At 51.5% G+C, this 24,494-nt stretch overlaps 1 protein-coding gene across 1 annotated transcript; it reads right to left on the bottom strand.

Moving 5' to 3' along the window:
• Window positions 1–3,940: 3,940 nt before the first annotated feature.
• Window positions 3,941–23,814, bottom strand: LOC119089877 (MFS-type transporter SLC18B1; the record flags this gene model as incomplete). The annotated part of the gene is given in 11 exon segments (XM_037212683.1): window positions 3,941–4,052; window positions 4,102–4,220; window positions 6,439–6,607; window positions 8,510–8,605; window positions 10,006–10,196; window positions 11,125–11,303; window positions 17,268–17,418; window positions 18,583–18,730; window positions 19,584–19,657; window positions 21,380–21,475; window positions 23,675–23,814. Coding segments are annotated over 11 exon segments (1,475 nt in total), but the record flags the coding sequence as incomplete, so codon positions are not given.
• Window positions 23,815–24,494: the final 680 nt, after the last annotated feature.

Genomic DNA, 24,494 nt, shown 5'->3' with positions numbered 1-24,494 from the left:
AACTCTGTTCTATAGCCTTGACCACAACCGTCATGTCGGCCGATGAGCAACTTGTATTGCCGGCCGACAGATGGCACTGTAACACTGCCTTATTCAGGATACGATAGAGGCGCTGCATGAACTACAGCAGTCGATTCGCCTTAAAACCCCAAATCATCATGCAATCATCAAGATACAATATACATAAGACGTGTGAGCGGAGCGCCAAAATCTTGGCCAGAGTTAAGCAAAAAGAAATGAGAATGATGTGCACCATGCTAATATGTACCTACCATTTTCAGCCTTCCACGATATCCAGTGGAAACGGTTACCTGATAAAAATAAAAATGTGAACATGAAGTGGCCGAAATCTGGGGACTTTTGTGATGGGAGCGGGCACGAAGTTCGAAGGGCACTACAGAGATACGTGGCTATTTACTCTCGAAGAAATCCTGGACCACCCCTGCACACACGTTTTATTCTTTTTATCTCGTCTTGCATGCCTTGGAAAGTGATAAGTGTAGCACGTGGTCGTGTTGTTGTGACGTACTAGTTAGTCCACTTTATTGTAATCTCAGAACAATTCGGGATACTTAGAAACAACACCACGTTTTCCAGGTGTATACACAAGCCTTAAAGTACTTGGAATGCATATGGTGTCAACCGTGGCGTATGTTATCTCATTCTCCTGCATTCAGTGAGATACGCCAATGCTGTATTTCTACAGTGTGTAGGGAAAGAACGTTATGCTGGGCGTTGTGCGTCAACCACCGATACAAATGTTTTCTTTTTCTGTCCGTTTATTGAACTAATTCAACACGGGAATGTGTAATCATTGTCACGAAATTACTCGGTTGGACGATAAATTCCAGTGCCAAAATGAGTGCAGTGTTGTAAAAATGCATTATTTTGTACCTACCCTTTGGTCTTGAAAAAGGTAAAGATATTTAGCTCAGGGGATGTCTATCAAAGACCACCAATGCCGGATAGTCGTCTCTGTATCGGACTGGGCCCTGTGCTCTATTCTCCAGGCAGGGACAAGGCAGGGCCCGTGATTTGCACAGGTTGGTGGGGCCCCTGAAACAATGAGGAGTCCCTGTGCTGTTCACGGGCCCGCAATGGTTAACACGGGTTTCTGTGTTGGCATGCCCCCCCCCCCCTCCCTGAGCGGACGGGAGTCGAGGGTTTTCTGAATTGGACACCAAATGAATGTACCGTGTGTAATATATGCCAAATATATTATGCACCGTGCATAATATATGAATATATGAATGCACCGTGCATAATATATGAATATATGAATGCACCGTCTAAAATATACACCACCAAATAATGCACCATAAGTGAGTAGTTTGCTTCAATGAGAGACCCAGCATCGATCAGGAAACAACTGCGGTGGTCAGAGGGCCTTCCGCGTAAGGAAGGACCGATGCATGATGCAATCCTCTAAGAGCCCCCGGATCGACCAATGGCCCATGTCTTTAGATGGGCAGCCGGTACGTACCCCTGGCTGAGACGGAAGTGCTCTTCTGAGAGCCCCCGGATCGACCAGCGTCAGCGTCCCGTGTCTTCAGGACAGGCGGTAGGTACTTCTGGTTGGAACGGAAGGGCCCCTCTGAGAGCCCCGGATCAGCCAGTGGCCCGGTCTTCAGAAGGGCACCCGGTAGGCAACCCGGACTGAGACGGAAGGGCCCTTCCGCTCCTAAGCGAGAACGTGAATTTTCCGTTTGGTGTTCTGTCCACAGGGGCATGGGAAAGACAAGGGAAACTAACAGCAAAAGTTATGATATGCCCTCCAAATGGGTGGGTCGACACTGGGTCAAACATTGGTACTGACATGACCCCAGCTAAGTCTACAAGAGTACATCCATCTTTTAATGGAAATGGACTCGGGAAGAAGAAATAAATACTTCTCGATTTTTCAGCACGCGCACGCGCAATCTTCAGAGCGGAAAAACCGATGCCCGTTGGTACGGTTTTCATCCAACGGAGTGGCGTTGGCTGCTGCTACTAGCACCAGGCGCCGAGGCCCGGGCCCACGAGAACGACCATGGGTCGTGAAATAAGGTCTCCGGAAACGTTTCGAAATTAAGTCGTAGCTTTAAAATGGGAAAATGAGCCTTCTGATCCATACTATTTATATATTCCATATATTGAGGCTTACCTTCTGAACTTAAAAAGTAAGAACGGCACAAGCAACAGAGGCTCCACTAAATGACGCGACGCAACGACACAACTCCAAACACATTGTTTTCTGACGCATGCTCGTTTTCGTCCGCCAGCAAGAAGCCGCCCCATATGTAGTCACTTGGCCGACGCCGCGCTGCCCGAGGGGACTCCAACAGCAGGCATCGGCATTTGTTTTTTTCTTGGCGCCCCGCTGTCTGGAGAGCGGGGGTGTTTGCCCGGGGGAGGGGAGGAGGCGAGGTCTACAGCTGTCAAGTGAAGCTCCGCACGGTAAAAGAGGTTTTTTGCGACATTCGTTGGTGACAATGAGGCCAGGAGATAACAGTCAGCTGACATGCAAGTGTCCCATTGGCAAACAGCCGGATGTGATACGGTGTATCACGGGCACGGGGGCGTCTTCGGCCGGCAGCCGTGTTATTGCGCCGGATGATATTGATTCTGCGTGACTTGCGCCTAGCTCCAGCCTCATAAAAGCGTCGGGCTGCGCTCCGAATCTGGGAACCTCCTCGCCGCGGAGCCATTATGAAGCTGGTGCTCGTGCTGCTGCTCGTGAGCTACGTCAGCGCCTGGCCGCTGAACGTCGACAGGTACCAGGGATCATCTGACATCTCGGAGTCAGGCGGATCCGGACCGCCCGGGCCTGATGAATCCGGATCCGGATCCGGATCCGACGGGCTCGTCTTTCCCGGACTCGGGTCAGACAGCTCCGATTTTGAGTTCGACAGAAGAGGACGACTAGCCCACTAGCTGGGCAGGCGCAGCCGAGCTACTGGAAGCCTGAGTCCCTCGGCTGGTCAACGACGGTTTTCCAAAGGCCATGGCTTGCTGGGAGAAGTCCTCGAAGACCATACCGAACATATTTCCCCACATTTCTCTTCAGTGACACTTATCAAATTACGTCGTAGGCTGCGGCATCGATATTTCTGTGTTTGAGTATTATGGTGTGTGATCTGCTTCATTCAGCTTCCTCAAACTTGAATATATTAGTGGATGCCGCCAGAAATGTTTTACCTGTAACCCGCAGCAATGTAATGAAATGAGCATCCCAATCTGGGCCCGCGCCAGGCCATCCGGCCCCGTCATGTATTGCAGGCACGCGGATACAAGATGCAGTTGCGCAAACAGCGGATCCAGTCTGTTACGACCGGAACCATAACGCCTCCTCACAGGTGCTCGTAACCCGAGGTGCTGAAGCGCAGCACAGCACATACGGAGACTAATGCCCATCACGCAGATATCCGGCATCACCTTCCACCGGCATACACCTCAGAGCACTCAGCCATTACTCGCCAGCCAACGGCGGCGGGTCACAAACACAGACACCGCCAGACAACGATGGCGGGTCACAAACACGGACACCGTCAGACAACGATGGCGGGTCACAAACGCAGATACCGCCGGACAAAGATGGTGTGTCACAAACACAGACACCGCCAGACAAAGATAGCGAGTCACAATCAAAGACACCGTCAGACGGGTCATAAACACAGACATCGCCAGACAAAGATGACGGGTCACAGACACAGGCGCCGCCAGACAACGACGGCGCGTCACAAACACAGACACCGCCAGGCAACAACGGCGGGTCACAAACACAGACAGTGAAGAGCATGCTGCCATCCGAAATCCTGACATGCCTGAGCCTCCCCAGCATCCGACTTTTAGCCGTATCTGAGCCTTCCCTGCATCCCCACATGAGGCAGCCCACCGCGTGGTGGTGCCTTCCACCCGGCCGACACCAGCCACCCGGCCGCTCCGCCGCCGCTATCCGCCATCACTCGCCCATCAGTGCGTTATAGCTGCCGGCACCGCCGCAGTCGGGCATCGAGTGGGTGAGGTAGTTGACGGGGACCCTCGCTGCTGTAGCGGCTGCGCGCGCCAGGCACCTGCAGCGCGCGGGAGGCGCTCGGAGGCGCGCCGTCCGAGCTGACCGGCGAGCAGTGGCGCTCCGGCGACGAGTCCGGCGCCGACAGCAGCCGGCGGCGGACGGGCTTGTCAGCGCGCCCTCGGCCGCCGCCGTCCGACAGGCACATGTAGACGGAAGCCAGCAGGGCCTGCCGGCGAGGCGGCGCCAGTGAACGCTCGCGGCTCCGGCCGCATGGCAACGGGCGGCTGCCAGACAACGTGGCCCGCGGTCTGCAGCTTTGCCTACCAAGAAGTTGGCGTAAGCCGGTTTCGCGATGGCTTGACTGCTTGTCCCTTGAAAATAGGCTGCGGAAGGTACGACATTCGTCACAATTCACCGTACTGTAGTCTGGCCCGCTCAGTGTATCTCACCATACAGAAGCCTGGTTCGCTCAGTGTATCTCACCGTACAGAAGTCTGGTCCGCTCTGTGTATCTCACTATACAGTAGTCCTGGTCCACTCAGTGTATCTCACATACAGAAGTCTGGTCCGCCCAGTGTATCTCACCATACAGTAGTTGGTCCGCCCAGTGTATCTCACCAGACCGAAGTCTGGTCCTCCCAGTGTATCTCACCATACAGAAGTCCGGGGTGACGCCCAGTGTATCTCACCATACAGAAGTCTGGTCCGCCCAGTGCATCTCACCATACAGAAGTCGGTACGCCCAGTGTATCTCACCACACAGTAGCAGGGTCCGCCAGTGTATCTCATTCACCACAAAAGTAGTCTGGTCCGCGCCAGTGCATCTCACCACACAGTAGTCCGGGGTCCGCCCAGTGTAGCTCGCCACACAGTAAGCATGGTCCGCCCAGTGTATCTTCACCAACAACAGTAGTCTGGTCCCCAGTGCATCTCACCACACAGAAAGTCTGGTCCGCCAGTGTAATCTCACCACAGAGTAGTCTGGTCCTCCAGTGCAATCAACATACAGTAGTCTGGTCGCCCAGTGTATCTCACCACACAGTAGTCTGGTCCGCCCAGTGCGTCTCACCAACAGTAGTCTGGTCCGCCCAGTGTATCCCACACAGTAGTCTGGTCCGCCCAGTGCGTCTCACCACACAGAGTCTGGTCCGCCCAGTGTATCTCCACCACACAGTAGTCTGGTCCGCCCAGTGCATCTCACCACAGAGTCTGGTCCGCCCAGTGTATCTCACCACACAGTAGTCTGGTCCGCCCAGTGTATCTCACCACACAGTAGCTGGTCCGCCCAGTGCATCTCACCACACAGTGTGAAGGAGGGCGCGCCGCCTCTCGCGGCTGTCTGGCTCGATCAGGCGATAAGCGTCGCACGAGAACTTACAAGTTCACACACCTACGGCCCGCTGCCAACGCTCAGACGTTGTTGCGGTTTAAATGAGAAGTATTCATTGGCGTTACATGATACAATGGTTTTAAAAAGTTGCGAACGGTTACAACGTGTAAATGTGTCCTACACACTCTGCAATGTTCTGCACATGTCGTTCATGTCGTTTATGTCGTTCATGTTCAAATGACAACTAAGTGAACTGGAGCGTGAGGACGCCCTATCGATGGTATACACAGATGTGTTATGTTCATACACTGGTATGACCTTTTTCTTGTTTGGTTTGAAATTGGGTTAGGCGCCAGGAAGCTATATGCTGTAGGCGGTCACGCTCATTTTGTTTTTCACCCAATATTCCCACTACGCATGGACCTGTATGCGTGGACTAATGGACCAACTACCCATTTCTAATCAGTTTTCCCTATACGTTACAAATCTGTTTTCACTTGTTCCCGCTCGTAAGTCACCACGGGGTACTTCCCTTCGATGTTTTGAATCGACGTTCTGCAAAATGTCTTCCGCGAATACTATACCGCGAATATGAGTATTATAATTTATTACACGAGCAAAAGAGCTTCGTGCCGAGATGAGGCGTAATTTGTCCATATTTCCTTTCAAAACATTTTGTTTGACGCGGGCGCGAAAGCAAAGTGTGTGTTCTTTTTTGCTTTCCTTTGCTTCTTTCCAGCGCTAATGCAAGTGAAAACAAGGTTCAAACAAATGCAACACTTTCGCCTCTTCATTCGCGTCATAAGCTTACGCTACCGCTGGAGCGGGCTATTTATGTTGGGTCTAAATGAGTATGTAGTAAATAAGCATTGACTCGAAACCATTTTTGGGTTGGTTATTCGTTCAAGAGCTTAATCATGCATGTTTACTTAGTGAAGTAAAGGGGAACAAGTTTGGCGAGACAGCAAAACTACAGAGTATGTTGCAGTCTCTAAAATATGAAGGCGGTGCTAGTGGGAAAACACTATCAGAGGCACCAGTCAAGAGCCAGTATCCTTACGTTCAGGATAGAGTGCAGTTCCTGACCGGCCCGGTTCGCTGCAGGCGACCTCACCATGCCCATATGCAGCAGCACGATGACCGATGACGCCAGAGGGAAGCCGATGGTGTCCACGAGGATGCCGGCGCCGCAGCGGGAGATGAAGCGTCCGGCGCCGCTCAGCGAGCTCCACATGCCGGCCACCACAGCGTGCGTCGTGGCGTCGTCATGCAGTCCTCCGCCGCTGGCCGAGCGCCGGCGGCAGCGGGCGGTTAGGGGCAACAGGCGGACACCACGGCGTCGCGGGCGCATGGTGGCCGCGGAGCCCCGTCCGCCGGGGTCGGGCAGGGAAGAGGAGCTGTGCCGTCACATCTGGTCCGAGTGAGGACGCGGGAACGGAACGGTACTGCCGGCCCATCAGTGTCAGACCTCGAATCGGATCACTAGAACATGCCTCCTGGTTTACGAGGCTAGGAAGAACACACGTACCTCCGAGCTATGAGGAGTTGGAGCAACTGACAAAATGTTCATTTGGCGACGCCATCGTCCATCCAACCATTTAGTGCATAAGCAGCGGATAAACAGCCCGCATCTTTTTGCATGACGCATCCGGCGTGTAACATGGGCCACTTATTACATTGTCGGATTAACGGAAACTCGTACTCTGCGTAGCCCCTTCCCTGGATTTTAACACATTTGACAAGCACACAAGTAAAGTACTTTCAGTCAGTTTACATCCGTCTTGCTGTTGGCTCACAAGTAAGTCATCATTCAAGATTTGAGTTGCACGAGCACGCTCAAAGTTGAGAAACCTTGAGCTCCCACCACATCCTCACAATATTGAAAAACGTGGCATTGATATCACGCTAGGTGAGCGTTACCGACGCCATATCAAAACCGATTAGGCGCGCAGGTGAGGTGCACGATCACACACAACTTTGGCATGCCATTGTAATACGTCATCGACTATCGACGATGGTTCTGAACAAGACAGCTGACAGCCCTGGATTACGATGCTAGTTGTGTAGTTGTGGAATACTTCCATTAACTTTCACTTGGTCACTTTTTCCCTTTCTCACTCACGACAAAAGTAAACAAGATTAGCACTAAACAAGGCAAAAGCACAGGCATAACGTTTGTATGTTAAATTCACACAAGCCACGCCGTCCGCCACAGCGGAAACTGACGCAACGATCTCGCAGTGACCCGGGCGTCGTAAAAACGAATCGTGATATAATCAAACGATGACGTATTCCGAACCATATCTACCATTAAGTGACAATTCTATATATGTAAGTGATGTTTGCAACTGGAAGCATAGCAATAACTACAAGTGAGTTTTTTGTATTCAATTGGAGCGGTCTCTTTTAGGGAAGACGCGTCAATTATCAGAGCAGCAGTCGCACTGGCTCGGTCTTGGACTTCGAAGGACAAGGCTAAAGTGTGACAAGTCTGGACAGCGGGCACATATGGCGTCCAAGGTTTGTCAAAAACGGAACGAGTAAAAGGTTGCGAGACGCTCAAGGTTGATCGTTTCATAGCTGCCGACACCAATTGCTTGAGTTCCAAATTGAGCACACACGCCAGGGGGTTAGGGCAGGTGGGGGTCAGCAACTCCAAATATAATGTTAACTTCTTCCTCCGGGAAAAATGTGGAAGGAACGACCATGCTTCGAAAACCCATGTGCAATATACAGCATCGACAACCATCCCGAAACATTGCACTGCTGCCTGGCCAGATTGCAGGGCCGCCGACACATTCTCATCGAATGTTTCCGAGTAGCTTCACGGCGGCCTGATGAGCTTCGTTACGAAATACGAGGGCGGCACCAGCTGCTGCTAACATCATTACACACCATCACGTGCCAGATGAGCGGAGGTGCCACTTTCGCCGGAGATGCGAATGAGCAGCTGACGCAGTTGTTACTGGCGCGGTTCCCCCAAAATTGTTTCCTGGGATATGCAGCACAACTGGAAACCTGCGCTCATTCAAGGTATGAATAACATGTGCATCGCGCTGTACCCGTCAAATGGCAAAAAGAGCTGGAAAATAACGTTCTAGAACGGATAGGAAATCGAATGTTTCATAGCAAGTACATCCGAGACCACACCCATGCACTTGCAGTGCACAGAGTATGCCACTTACACGGCCTCCCTGAGGGCATCCACCACGCCGGCCACCTGCATACCGCCGATGGACATTCCGTAGAGGCAGAGGCTGACCACGACCATCCATAGTGTCCTGAAAAGCCATACCATACTGCCAACGCGGCCAGCGTCACACGGTCTCGCAAGCGCCGAGCTGGCCGATCTCATGACAACTGCAGACTCACTAGGACTACATGCTAATACCGGATCCCCGCCCAGCCCCTCATGTGGCCCAGCGCTCTGGTGAAACACATGTCATGTCTCCACAGCAGTTTGAAATAGGAGCTTGCAATAAAGTTGCGGGCGGCTAGCAAGGCCGTGATGACATCTGCTTGCATTGCTTCAGGCTACTCGTAGTTTCCACCGTTCAAGGCGGCATGTTCGAGCATAGGTGCAGGGGCGTCCCAGAAAGTGCGAGGGTCAGTACCAATTTGATTTATCGGTGCAAATGAAATTTAATAGATAAAAAGTTTTGTTTTTCTTTTTTGATTTTTGGGCGAATTTTGTGCTCATTTTCACTGCGTTGCCACGGGGTTAATGCTCAGAAAAATGGGGCGCCATGGCTCTCACGGAACCTCTCGTCCCTACACCTGTGTTCAAGCTACCGAACAATAGGCACCCTGTTAAGGGGATTCTTCAACTTGGAAATAGGAATGTCTGTATGGAGCTGTTACATTCAGCTATTACAGTTTGATGATTCGGAACTGACTGGCCCATTTGCAGCTTGACGATACTGTTGGCCAGACAGAACGGATATTTGACAGCCGGGACTCTGGGATGCCGGTCCGCTACCTTAACCAGTACACCATAGATATCCAACGAATTAACTGCATTTTTCACTGCTCTTGATGTTGGTTATGTCGGCGACCGGTAAGTATGTCACGGGTATTCGTTTAGAAGGGAATATTTATGTGATACCAATACGATGATCCGATGATCATCGATATACGATATACGAATACGATGATCCACTTTGATACAATACTACAGATCCGATGCGCCAGAATGGCCCAGCCGTTTTGCAGTCTCGCGGCATTGTGCACCGAATAGTAAAGAAAACCGCACTATTTGCCGAACAATATCGTCAAGCAGCAGAGCGGTCATGGTAATTCATGCTCTCTTAAAAGTTGGAGTTGCTGAATAAAACAGCCTAAGGCAAGAAACAAAACGTCGGTACGATGTAGTTAGTCAGCTTTAATACACATCAATTGTGATATCAACACTTATGAGTACCGCAATTATAAAAGCAAAACAAAAGCACGGTCGTCGTAAGCGCTATGTTCTAGAACAAATTCAAAAGCCCATTATGAAAATAATCCATGATGTGCTTTTAACACGCATGTCCAGGTCTACCCGGTCTTTGCAAGTGTGGCAGCAGCTTACCAGAGAAAAAAACTGTTATTCATACCAAATGTTACCAAATGTCATCCACAAAAATCCTGTTTAGGAGATAACGACTAGTCTTGGCGTCCTGCCAACGCGACCGCATCTCACTGGTGGATTGGCAGGTTGAGCAGCGGCCCGAACAAGGCGAAGCAGGCGGCCGCGGTCAGCGACGTGGCCACAATGTAGGCCTTGATGCAGCTGAACTTGTCGCAGAGCAGGCCCCAGATGGGCGAGGCGAGGCTGCTGGCGCCGTCCTTCAGGCCGAACATGAGACCCAGCAGGATGTGGGACAGGTTGTACTGTAAACCGACCAGATGGAAATGGTGACGCGAGCACTTTGTAATACATGCGAGTGCCATGCATGCATCCCTGTGTTAGCTTGAAGAAAAACAGAGATACCTGTGGAGGCAGATGCAATATGGCAAGATGGTAGCTATACCGGTGCTAAATCGCTTTTGCGTTATCGTTATCGTCCCAGTTTGCAGCAGCCAGTGCTTACGATCATAATTTCTATGCACTTTTCCTTTTTCTGATTTTCTATCCATAATTTCAATGCATTCCCAATGCATTCTAATTCCATTGTGTTTTTTAATGTATTGTTCCATTGGCATATTAATCAAGTCAAGTAGATGGATAGTGCAATGTGTGACATGTTACATAAATGCTTTTGTTAGCATTACGTTGACATATTATGCACAATGATATAAACATTCCCAGCACGCATAATTGCAGGTACACAAAAGGCTACGTAGAGCTTACCAGGACCAAGACAACGCAGAGGGACGCAGCGCTGAGGCCCGAAATAAGCCTAAAAGACCGGCGCAGAAATAGCTCACAAACACCAGCTGAATGGTAAGGTACGCACGTATCTACTAACCCACGGAAAGCATATCATGGAGGATACAATACTACTTCACCTTGCTTACAGATGACAATAATGCTTACAGATGACAATGAAAACAACAATCACCGCCTCGCAAACAGAGCAATGTATGTACAGGTACGTTTCTGCGCCAATTTGTGGTGGAATCATAATGCATTCCATTCGATCACCGTCAACGGCATATTAAACAATAGGTCAGCGTGTAGTTGCCTGATCTGTCGCCTGTAAGAATATGTTGGCAGCACTGATTCATATCACATGAAGTTATATGAGTCAGCGCTACCAACAGCTCGTTGCTATACCGGCAAGCCCGCAAAGATTAATGTGGCGCATGCGTTACCCACCTTTCGGAGGATCTGCGCCTCCAGTGTGACGGAGAGGAAGCCAGTGCTCATGGTGGCGACGAAGAAGCTGACGAAGGCCACCCAGATGCCGGGTATGTGCACCATGCGCCAGACAGACACGGTCTGCTTATCAGCATCTCGGTCGGCGGGACACGAGGAGCTCTTCCGTCGCATGGATCCTGCCACGGCGGAGGCAGGGTCAGGAGAGTGAGACCGGGGTCGGAAGGTGCTGACGGGTCAGGAGGTGCAGACGGGTGAGGAGGGTCAAGCGAGTCAGGAGGGTCAAGCGAGTCAGATGGGGTCTGGTAGTACACAGTCATAGGCTTCAGCCGTAGTCAGAGGGTCAGAAGGTTGAGACAGCCCTTGACGTGGCCAGACGGCCCCAGACTGCACAGAGGTGGCCAAAAGGTACTGGATGCCACCAGACGCGGACAGACGGCATTAAACGTGGCCAGACGACCCCAGATGTGGCCAAATGGGACTAGATGCCGCTAGCTGTGCACAGATGATACCAAACGTGGCCAGATCACAACATTTGTGCGTTTACTGCTGATCTGGGGAGCTGAATATTGTACCATGGAAAGTAAGCTCAGGACAGCTGTAAGTAGCCTTCAGCGGGATGGCTTGTTGATGACCACTTTTCAACAAGGTTAAATCAAGGGGACTCGAGCATTGCCGCAGTCATAGAATCAGAGCACGGTCACGGTTTTAATGGCGAATGCGGTGACGCGCTAGGTACAAAATTTGTACGTCGTGTGTTGAAAACCGGACTTGACCAGGAACTGTTCCGTCTACGTTCTATACATAATGTTGCACTGATTGTTAATGGCCTATTTCCGATGTAATTGCAATGCAGCATTCAATTCCTTGAGTTTTCGTGCAGAAAGCGCGGACATGCCATGTACTTCAAAGCGACATGACGCGAAAGGATAGACATATGTCACACATACGTCGATAACACAAGTTAGCAATGCAGGTCATGCAGCTGATTGGCTTAATGACGCACATGTGCATATAGCTGGACACCCACATCAACTCGAGATGCAGCTATTATGACCTATCTGCTATCTGCGCTATGACAGCTATCTGTGCGACAGTACCCTCAGTGCCAGGGTGACAAAGTTTTATTAAAGCTCATTTCCAGTACACAGGTGCATATCTAACAGATTTCTAATCTTGCACAAAAATTATGAGCTCGACTTCGTTGAATCCGGTGTATGCAGCCCGCTGTTAACCTACGTTATGGCTGGGATCCGAATGCAATGCAAATGACGAGGAACTTATTGACATGAGCGAAAAATGATGTCGACTTTGATCAAATGATGGCCCAAATCTTGTTAGGTCCACCGCCTATTTAAGTATTTGAAGGTGGCATAATATGCATGTCAAGGGAGGGTGAAGGAAAAGAAGCATTCTCTCAATGTTGCCAGGTTGTCGGGGATTCTGCAATCTGCAACCAAAGCCAAAGAGACAATCTAGGTAGGCTAATAGCAACCTGGCGGGCGACTAGGGCAAAGGCGACCTGCATGCAGGCCTTCCACGGCCATGATGTCTCCCGACGCCGGTAACTTTGCGGATGGAGGAGACGGGAATATGAACCGTCAGAACAGAAGTAATCACACAGACGGGCTGAACCCATTCAAGAGGAAGGAAAGCCAGTCAGAGGAGCTCTCGCAGTACAGGAACGGTGCCCCGGAGACTTTAAGGAAGATGCGACTCGGCGAAGTCATCACAGGTTTCTCGTAAAGATGTTTACGTAAGATGTCGTGCTCGGCGAATGCGGCACACAGATCCCAGCCAGAAAATCCGTCAGTGGTTGACATTGGGAAGGCAGGCTTTCCTTAGGGGCAGGACGCTGCCTGGCGATACTAAGGATGGGAACCATCCTGCATTGACGGCAAGGGCCTTTCGCTGTACGTTTTTGCATCATGAATGGCCGTGGGGGTGGGATGGAATGCGTGAAACTGAATGCGACGGCTTAACTCGCAAGGGCCAGTGGGAGAAATGGCTACTCAACATAGGGGAGTGCTCGAAGTATCAAATTATAATTGCAGTAAAGTCAACCAATATTGATACCGAAGACATACTGGGGGAGCAGGCGAGATACCCAACAGGGTGCATCGTGACCCAAGCCGTGTCAGGCGGGTGCAGCAGGGAAGAACCACTCCCGGACTTCTCCCAATATTAGTATGCTCCTTATCAGCCTTCGCCCTGAGCAGTGAAGTACTCTTGTGTCTCACGAGGCATTGGTCAGTCTTACACTTGTATACCGTTCTGAAAGGAGCACGGGGTGCAGCACATTACTAAGAGCAGCTTTGTCTGCAAGACGGCCAGGCTGCGTGAATACACTAGCGAGTACACTACTAGCGTTGAATAAAAAGGTCACGTAGAAACGAAACAACGTCATCATCGACCTGGCGTGATGTCGACGCTCGGGAAACCAGCTTTCAAAGTTGCTGCAAAATGTTGCAGGATTACGGTGAAATGTACATCAACCAACCCTGTGATTGCCACTAACAGGCTCCAGGAAGAATGAAGCCCTTCAGTTCTCAAATTGCGTATTAGTTAAAAGGTTGCTGAATGTCGCAAAGGTAGTTTACGGTCAGACAAAGCTTGGTCGCGCCCTAGATGAAGAGACCCAAGAAACAATAAAGAGTTGGTAGGACTGTATATGTTTCAGACCGGTGCGCAGCACTCACCCTGTTGTAGGGCTACAATATTCGGCACTATCTACACATTAGATATCAACATATGAAGTAACTAAATGACGACCAAATAATTATGTTAAACGCTTCGCAAGCACATGTAAAGTCATGCTAAATACATCACCTTGTTCAGCACGACAATGCAGTGTGCAATGCACTACAAAACGTGACCAAACTTCTAGCCGTTCTTGTAGAAGAGACACTCATTTAAATAGTAAATCTGATCCATCATATTGTCAAGAATTTTAGTTGATATCGGAATTATACACTGGAGAAGGGTGTTTAAATGCATAAACAGACTGACCTGCGACAAGAGGCAATGCAAAGCACTCCAAATATGCCAGACTTTGACATCTGTTATCTTATTTCTGGTATCCATACATTGATTATCTAGAGTTTCTCTGGTCTATATTGTGTTCTTGCATTCACTCGTTTCGCAAGTAAAAGAGCTGTGTGTATAACTGACTTTCTTCTCACTAAAACGTAACTTAATGCTTAAACAATCCGAATATGCCAGACTGACTTTTATTATCTGATTTCTGGTATCTATACATTGGTTATCTAGAGTTTACCTGGTATATATTGTGTTTCTTGCATTCACTCGTTTCGCAAGTAAACGAGCAGTGTGTATAATTGGCTTTCTTCTTCACTAAAACTTAACTTAACGCCTAAACATCGCTAATTGGTAACATTTAGTAAAAGGTAACTCAATTCTTTACCCACTAAATACTTATCGCACTGATGCTACTTGACTCTCTTATATCACTTTCCTGGCATAACATTGCAATCACACATTGGGCATCCCATTGCTGTATATTTGTGTTTGTTTTGGTGGTATCAGGCATGGAGTTCACGCAGCTTATGCCACACCGACGGCAGTGGATGTTCCCCACGTGGGGAGGGGAGGCCCTTCCGCTGCGTGGGGAGGAAATCCTTGTTCGAAGGAGAGAGCGATGTGCGATCATGGAAAAATAAGCTCAAATTGTCAACAGGGACCACTACGATGCCATTATGGTCATGCTGAAGCAGAAGACTGAGGACGGGTGCGGACCAGTTCCGTGTCAAGCTCTATATGACCGCCGACGAGGAGGGCTGGGGACACAGCGGGTCGTGCAAACGGAGGCGCTGAGCACGATCGTGGGCAACGCCTTCCCGATGGCGCACGTAGTGCGCACGCAGCGCCCCTGCTTCGCCGGCCTGGCGGCGCCAGGTGACGACTTTGCCCGGTAGCTGGAGAGCCAGTAAACCACGATAACACCAGGAGCTGGCGCTTGGTGCCGGTAGCCGGAGCACTGTAATCCGAGCCGCCGCCAGCTGTTGCGGGGGGAGGAGAGTGTGACGACCTGGTCGGAATCTGGGCACTCGAGCGCTCCACAGCCAGGACGACAGGCAGCAGAGCTTCGCTGCCCACTGCTGGCCGACCAGGTCAATTGGCCGAATCCAATGACCTGGCCGGATTCTGGCTCAGAGTCTACTCAGTAGTGGAATCGGAGCTCCACCGATGGCGATGCACAATCTCTGGCAACCGCCGGCAGCTCTCGGTCCACCTGCAGCCAGAGCGCCGCCTCCACGTCACAATGGAGCACACGAGCAGGGTGGCGAGGCAGCTGTACCGCCCGGCCACCAGCAACGTCAGTCCAGGAGGGCGTGAAGCTGCGCACTGCCACCTGGTGTCGGGAGGGCGTATCGCGGGAGAGGGCGCTGTAGGTTCCTCGCAGGAGTCGGTTGGGACGTTCATGGCACGCGATCAGACAACAAGCACGGTTGCTACGCACTCTTGCTGAGGGGCGCCCCGCGATGTCCAGATGTCGGGCACCATCCACTTCCTAACCTTAAAAATACCAGATCATATACCAGATATACCGCATACTAGATCAAGGACGTTGCAGGAGGAGCTCACCCCTCGCTGACGGCCCTGATCAGACAGCGTTCAGTGATGCCCGAAGTGCTGTCCCGCTCGCGTCGTCAGCCACACCAGTCATCACTTTACGCGTCCCGACTTACGCATGACTTCTTAGGCCAGCTCCCAACGGGCACAACGGGCACAACAAGCCCAGCGAACTGTTGCGCGCCGCCGCGCTGCCACCAGTGTGTGAGCCGGCCGCGACGCGGCGCTGGTGTCGCTACGCCAGGAATAGGTGGCGTCAAGGGGCCGCCGTCTGAACAGTGATGGGCTGGCGAACCGGACTGTCCTTCGGTGACCTCAGGTCAATTGAGCCGACTTAACTGGTCTCGGTGCCCGCTGTTGTGATACATCATCGGTTGCGAGATGCTGTAAGCGCGTAATCAGCATGTATTCTGTTACGGGACGGTCGTTAGCACAACTTCTGCTTCACCATAACATGGGGCGAGACGATGCAGATTAACCCACCTGACATGACGGATCGCAGGTCAAATCTGTCGATTTTCCCCTATCTCTATCTGATAGAGCTCTCCTAGAGATTATTTAATGGAATGTTCCACATTTGAAGATACTGAAGCAGGCATCAGACATGATGAAACACGCTCCCTTACAATTATTGGCATACTTGTGGAAAAGACTGCCTTAGATGACGACTTCTCTGTTAAGTAATTACGCTGCTCAATACTTCATTGTTTGATCTCTTCATCGTATTACTTACAACACCGATTGAGAGCTAATTGACGACCATTATACCCGGAAATCGTGCTCACGAACGCTAGGTATGAAAGACCCTACAATTGCATTTTTATCAGCTTTGACCACCGCATGCCCATAAGAATGGAAGGTTTTGAATGACGTTATTCTGGCGTCATGGATGCCTGGGTGACCTTGAAATCGTCTGCACGAAGAAGTCTGCACATCTTCGCGGGTGTGTAGCTCAGACACTAGATGAGATTAGGTCTTAAGAAGGGCGGGGCTGTGAGCTGCACTCAATGATCTTCAAGATCACTATTTCAGCTCAAAGCCCCATGCAAATGTGAAACGCCCCCTTCAAAATTCCTTTGCCGCATTGCCGTAGAATGCTCAGAACCCGAGATAACAGGAAAGATGACGAGATAACGAGATAACTAAAAAGTGTTAATTTGACACCATGGCCTGATATTACCTCTCAAAGGTGGCATTTCACACTCGTTCAATTACACCATCTGATGCAGTTAGACCAGGTCTTTCTGCCAATGCCGCTCTCTTTCGCGTGGCTCAAGCTTGCTTAGTTTTCGAGGGCGGAGGTAGTCTCCGGAGACAATATCGTACGGCAGAGTTCAAGCAGATGCCATAGGGTCAAAACGATGGTCAAATTGAGGGCTAGAAACAGCCGGTAACTTTGACTGACCGACACTGACTGATTGACACTGTCTGGCTGATTATGACTGACTGACTGACTGACCTTCTTTGTGCGCCGACGCACCGAGAGACCGAGAGGAGAGCGCGGAGAAAGGCGCAAGAGTCGCCGCGTGCTTACACGCTGGAGAACTGACCGGGAAGCACGCAGAGCAGCGGCACCAGCGTCACCATGTGCAGCACGCCGAAGACGACGAACGGCGCGCAGTAGCCGCCAAGCTCGTAGAAGACGCCGCCCAGCGCCGGACCGAACATCTGGGCCACGCTCATCACGGTCCGGTTCATCGCCTGCGGCACGGCGCCGGTCACCGCGTGACCATGCGCTCTAGCGAGTGTGAGGCGGGGGACAGCGCCGGTCACCGCGTGGCCATGCGCTCCAGCGAGTGTGAGGCGGGGGACAGCGCCGGTCACCGTGTGACCATGCGTTCTAGCGAGTGTGAGGCGGGGGACAGCGCCGGTCACCGGGTGACCATGCGTTCTAGCGAGTGTGAGGCGGGGAACAGCGCCGGTCACCGCGTGGCTATGCGCTCTAGCGAGTGTGGGGTGGGGGACAGCGCCGGTCACCGCGTGACCATGCGTTCTAGCGAGTGTGAGGTGAGGGACAGCGCCGGTCGGCGGGTGACCATCCGTTGTAGCGAGTGTGAGGCGGGGGACAGCGCCGGTCACCGCGTGACCATGCGCTCTAGCGAGTGTGAGGCGGGGGACAGCGCCGGTCACCGCGTGGCCATGCGTTCTAGCGAGTGTGAGGCGGGGGACAGCGCCGGTCACCAGGTGAGCACCCGTTGTAGCGAGTGTGAGGCGGGAGACAGCGCCGGTCACCGCGTGACCATGCGTCCTAGCGAGTGTGAGGCGGGGAACAGCGCCGATCACCGCGTGACCATGCGTTCTAGCGAGTGTGAGGTGGGGGACAGCACCGGTCAGCGGGTGACCATCCGTTGTAGCGAGTGTGAGGCGGCAGCTGTTACCTACTCCTCGTGGCGCGGCCCGGTGCCTGCATGGGAGCGAAGCAGACACTCAAACGGATTCGCTTCTGTGTAGTAAGTTGGTGATTGATGATCGCATCTGTGCAGTAAGTTGATATTGATGACAGTAACTGATGCCGTTGATGGAATCGTCGAGTGAATGTTGCTCAGGAGCATGTTCCGTCAACGCAGCGATTTTCGCTGCCCATGCTGTTCTAAAGAGACTATGGGCGATAAATAGGAAACAGGTGACGTCCTGACGCGTTTTAAGAAAACGTTCTAAAGGGGAGCTTTGCAGGATTTTTTGAAAACCGCACATACATTCACCACTCATCGAAATACAGCGACAAATCTATTTGCCACAACTAGCGCTTATTTTATGTGGCCATTTTGAGAGCAAACTATTAAACAAACTAGACACCAAGCAAGCTCGACATTGGTTTTATGGTCGCGTCGACTACGGCCGCCACTTTGCGCCAAGCAAACTCACGAAGATGATGCCGGTGCTGGTGGGGAACTGCAGGTTGGTGTAGGTAAAGGTGGTGATGATAATGCCGGCGTTGCCGATGGACTGGACGGCGCGGATCGCCACGGCCGTGTACACGAACGGCATGCCGGCTGGGAACATGTCCAACATTCTGCCGGCGCAAACACGTCCAACGATTCGCTGCGGGCTGTTCAGCAGGGAAGTAAGCTGATTGCTGAACCACGGCGTCGGGTGTCAAGACGTTCAATGGAGGAAACACCGACACAATGACCGACGTCAGCCGATAGTCCTCACCGACCTGACCTGGCCTGACTTACCTCGCACGCGCAGCCGTTCCTTGGCCTACAGCTCCGTACTCGGAGAGGCTAATTGAAGGGGCCTGCGTCATCGAAAGGATGATGATGGCAAGGACCAGAGAAGAGGATTCATAGTTACAATCCTCAGTTGCCGTTGTTTCGCCTTCCACGGCAATACCGGTTTGAATCCCTTGGCAAGGTCATATGTCAATACCAGTTTGAATCTTATGACCAGCAGTCAGCTTACTATGACCGGTGAACACATGCAGAGTGATCAGCGACCAGTGAACGGTGACCAGTGAGAGCGCTTTAGTGACCAGCGAGTGTAGCACAGTGGGCAGTAGGCACCGCGCCCAGTGACGGGTGGGCAGCAGGCAGTGACCAGAGACCAATGTACAGCGACCAGTGACAGCGTCCCAGCGACCAGTGGGCACCACGCAGTGGGCAGCAGACACTGCACCCAGCGACGGTTGAGCAACAAGCAGTGACCAGTGACCAGTGGACGGTGACCAGTGACAGCGCTACAGCGACCAGTGAGCACCACGCAGTGGGCAGCAGACACTGCACTCAGCGACGGTTGAGCAGCAAGCAGTGACCAGTGACCAGTGGACGGTGACCAGTGACAGCGCTACAGCGACCAATGAGCACCGGGCAGTGGGCAGCGCCGGTGGGCAGCAGGCAGTGACCAGCGCGCGAAAGTGGACCTACCCGCACAGCACGCCGCTCACGCCGCTGGCCAGGACGCCGCTGACCAGCGTGAAGGAGAGGCCGATCGTTTCAATCTGCAACACAGGTACGGCATACCGCGATGGCGAGCACTGAGCGGCAGACGCTACACTGCAGGTACTGCCACAGACACCAGGTCACACTGGGGTCACTGAACAGACACCAGAGGTGCTAGACTGCTTGGGAGAGCGTTATCGCAGTTGCGCACTCGAGTGATTTAAGATTATGAACGGGCTGTGCGTAGCGGTAAACAAATTGTTTATGTGAGGATGAAGGACGGAAGATTAAGAGCCGTGAGTGACTCACATTTCACTGCTGAGACACGTTAAGTGTGAACCGGGAAGGGCTCGCACAGAGTTGCCGACGATGTTATCAATAATGGTTCAGCCACAGTAGATGAGTTGAGACGTTAATGCAAAGCCTACAAGATGAAGTGCTCAGCAAATGTGTGTTCTACACAATCAAAGGCGAACACATTTTTTTTGTAAACAAACAAATGAACGTCGTTCTTTCAGTGGTTCACATACCCTTGAGCATGAAACGTCACCTTACTTTTTAAACACACACACACACACATATATATATATATATATATATATATATATATATATATATATATATATATACTTTGAGGCACACGCATTTCATGGATACCTTTTCTTGTACCGTCGAAACGCGCGATAAAATAACGGTTTTGTGGAAGAACAGAAGGGTGGTACGGATGGAATGAAAACAATCTTGGCGAGGAGAATGCTGAGGATGCGGATAAATGGCAAAGAGGTAGGCTTCGTAAGGCGTGATGTCCAGTAATCGTCCAGTTTATCTCGACAGGGAAGAGTTGGTGATACTCCAGATGCTGCTGTATGTTATGGTTATATTTTTGGCCTCGGTTGACTTTAGCAACCTGTAAGACAACGTAGCCTGTACTCGCCCGGACTCGTCCAAAAACCGACTGGCACCTGCGAGTGTCGGGTCCCTGCCGGCGCCTCAGCGGTCGACCCTTGACCCCCGGCGAATCGGGAGACCCGCAGTCACGTGACGCCCCCCCGGCACCCAGTCACATGCAGAGCTCGGAAAACAGCGAGGGCGAGGGCGCACACCCCACACAATCACACCACATAACCTGACATTTTGCACCGGTAACAGCTGTTGTGATGATGATACATCCCGTTCACGACCGAAGTGGCGTTTCTCGACATGTGGGCATTAATGGTGTTCTTTCACGTTAATGCGTTTTACCTGAACGGACATGAAAGGTCAGTAACATCAGAGAGACAGTCAATGCCCACGGGTGACTGTGGCCTTGACAATCATCGCCGATATAAAATGAGAGCACAAATATTGTAATGAAACGGAGCGCAACAAATCACCATCATTGTTATATAACGAATGATAACCACTGTCTATCTTTATGATTAAATCAGCCGTGCATGTCGCCTAAGCCCCTGAAAATTTCCTTGCAAGCATGCCTTTTCAGGTTTTGCCTTTACAGCCCTCCATGTTGACCCGCATCCCAACCCAAGCCTGACATCACCACGTCATGGCTGCTCATTTGCATTTTAACAACTCAACAATCACTTAAACTTGAGTGGACCCATCATCTACACCACAATGTCAACGTCAAGTTAGCATGTCGAATGCACCAAAGCAGGAGACCACAAACTAACAAATACCACACATGGCCTGAACCCAAAGGTTTGGGCGCCGTCTCGGTCGATGCGCGATGTGCGCTGCCCGGTGCGCGATGCGCGATGAGCGATGCCTCGGTCCCGTCTCACGTGTTTGCCGAGGAACGGGGTGACGACGAACGAGACGAAGCAGTTGGTGCCGATTATGGCGCCGTACACTGAGGCGCTGAAGCCCTTGCTCTCGGCCTGCGAACGCGCGACGGCTGCAGTCAGGCGGGGCGCCGACCGCGGTCAGGCGGGCGCCGACCACAGTCAGGCGGGCGCCGACCACAGTCAGGCGGGCGCCGACCACAGTCAGGCGGGCGCCGACCACAGTCAGGCGGGCGCCGACCACAGTCAGGCGGGGCGGAGGTCACAGCTAGGCGGGGCGCCGACTGCAGTCAGGCGGGGCGCCGGCCGCGGTCAGGCGGGGCACCGACCGCAGTCAGGCGGGGCGGAGGTCACAGCCAGGCGGGGCGCCGACCGCAGTCAGGCGGGGCGCCGGCCGCGGTCAGGCGCTCACACAAACAGGGTGCAGCGTCACATGGATACTCGCAATGTCATCGGGGATCCAGTTATCCGCGATGGCTGCGGTGGTTCTTCGCAAGTTAGTCTGGGGAGGCTTTGCGGCTGAAAATAACCTTCCGCCAACATTTTGTTGCAATAACCACGTTTGACCGTGATGAGATCATCACAATATCCACGTTGAACTACACGGTTTTGAAAATTTCGGACGTTATCAGGCGATCCGAAAGTACAAAACATTAAAGTAGTAATCATTTAGTAGGAGAAATACCCTTTTAGACAAGGCGTATACCTAAGGCCGCATTCAGTGCATTTACAATCTTGCGGGACTCCGGGAAGTTTCCTTAGAACATGCGAAGCCAAAAACATTCCGCACAATTATTTCAAAGATGGAGCCTTCCAAGTTTACCTACCAGGGTCGGGTTGGGTTCGAATCGCTTCACGTGCTCGCTTCTTATCCTTGACTGAGATGACCCGCAGCCGGGGCAGAAGCCGCGCAAAAGGCCAGGTGGGGCGGCAAAGGGGACAGTCGTGACCGGTTCAGCATAACTGCGCGTAAACTTTCGGCACGAAAGTCTGCTGTTGGCCTGAAACTTTACAATGGGATAATCGCGTCAGGTCTCACACAACCAGCGTACTTAGCGAGGGGTCCAAATCTGATCCCAGAAACATATCGATTGAAGTTTTCCACTAGATGCTCTGAAAACCAAAAAACTAACTGTGCTGCGGTTGGTTTTTGTATATTTCTACCGTCTGTTCGAACACTGTGGGTTTTTGTTTGGGAGAATTCAAAACCTATTGAAGGCTTCGAACGGGGAAGGGGTGGGGGCGTCGTGGCAGGAAGGTTGGCGCCCCCAGCGAGACGGGGGGGGGGGGGGGCAATCGTCTCATCATGGTCCTTTTTGTGGTTCTATCGGTGGTGGGGCAGGTCTGAGCCCCGGTTGCCGCCCGGTCTCTGAGCGCTAATATGGCACAGACAGTGTTTGGCGCTTTATAAAACAGTGCGTCGCGCTCTCCTTTTTTAAGGGGTCCTCGAGGGCGGCTTAACGGGGATACGCCTCACAAAATATTTCTCAAACTATTTCCTCTGGAATAAGCAAAACATGATATTCAAGAAGCTCGCTTACGCCTGAACAAACGCTGTACACTGGAGGACCTACATCTTCTGTATTTTGACCTCGTCGTTAAGCTGCGGCGAAAGAGCGCCATATCTGGCAGCACCGCCAGTGCCACTAGCCTTCCTCGGAAGCCACCTAAAAACAAACCTGCGCCAAATTCTTGTCGGGTGAATGATGACCTTCTTCAATAACCAAATCGGCAAACAAAAACGGTGGGATGTGGACTTAGGTCAAATCACAAATTGCTATCTATTTACGAAAGCAGGTTTTCGGCTGCATCCGACCATAAAGTCTAGCATTTGATGAAATAATTTCAAAACACGAGGCTCACTGACGATTTTTATGCACCTGCTCTCCCCATTTATTACCTATCAACTCTTAAAGCTAAAGGCAGCGGCAAAATGCTTGACTGTTTATCGAAAGAACACACATGTTGTTGACAAAGAAATCACTTGCAGTGTCGTGGTGCAGCGCAAAGCAAAATAGTTGACTGCTCCTTACAGCACATAACTGACACGTCAACACACGACACAGTATGATAACTTTCCAGACAAGAAAGGCCGAACTACTGAAATCAAACAGATGGAAACACTGTCTCCAGCAGCTGGCGGGTCAGTTGAAAGGAAGCAGCAAATAATAGACTGGATTATGACAGCGCTTGATCCCACGTCAGCAGATTACGTTCAGAGGTGAAATACACATGACAACCTCCTGCAGCCACGCACATCGATCCCAAGTTAAACTTACCAGGAAGGAAACGTACCACTTTGGGGAAGAATGGAGGGAAAATGCACAGCGACAGAGACGATGTCATCGTGATCGAGGCCAGAGCGCCGAGGAAGACCAGCTGACGCCAGGTGAACTTAGGCTTCCGTCTCTTCGTGACATACTCCTGGTCGCTTTCTGTGTGAACGGAATGAGATTGGTGTGAGATCGGCCCAGCTAATCGAGCGGCGTGAAGGTGGACAGGCACACCTCCCAGGCCAACTCGACCACCACTGGTGTTTGTGGCAAGGTCAACAGACGGCTGACTGAAAGACAGCCGAGATAGAGAACCAGAACCCGTGACGTTGGTGTGGTGAGCCTCTTCTAGCCTATAAATATTTATTGAGTACGAAACAGAACAGCATAGAACCAAGAGAGCGAATGCCCTGAGCCATGATATGTAAATCAGAAGTAGTCAGCACGACGCTTTACTCGACGTGGGTCGAGCGAAATGACGACGGAGCTTATGCCACCATACTGGTAATACCAAACCTGAATGAGCCAGACTCCGTTAGAATCCGTACAAATAGACGTGGCATGCATATGCCTTATTTACAGATATGCCATGACAGTCATTTAGGGCAATGTCAGATCGAGAGCTCACTAAGCAAGTGCTTTGGTGCTTATTAACAAGCAGTATTGCTGGAATATTTCTGGACGATACTCCTGGACATCCAGGCCAAAAGCAGTACATTTGCACTAATTGCATTAATAAAAATAAAATTTGCACTAATAAAAAAGCAGCACAATTGCACTATTGTGGTCAAGGCATTCACAAACAAATTATGGATGTTGACTACGAATGATTCCGTTGCATG

This window comes from Pollicipes pollicipes, unplaced genomic scaffold, assembly GCF_011947565.3.
Source record: "Pollicipes pollicipes isolate AB1234 unplaced genomic scaffold, Ppol_2.1 Scaffold_3087;HRSCAF=3621_pilon_pilon_pilon, whole genome shotgun sequence".
NCBI classification, from domain to species: Eukaryota; Metazoa; Arthropoda; class Thecostraca; order Pollicipedomorpha; family Pollicipedidae; genus Pollicipes; species Pollicipes pollicipes.
Note: the sequence above shows the minus strand (reverse complement) of the source record. Positions and strands in the feature narration are given on the sequence as shown.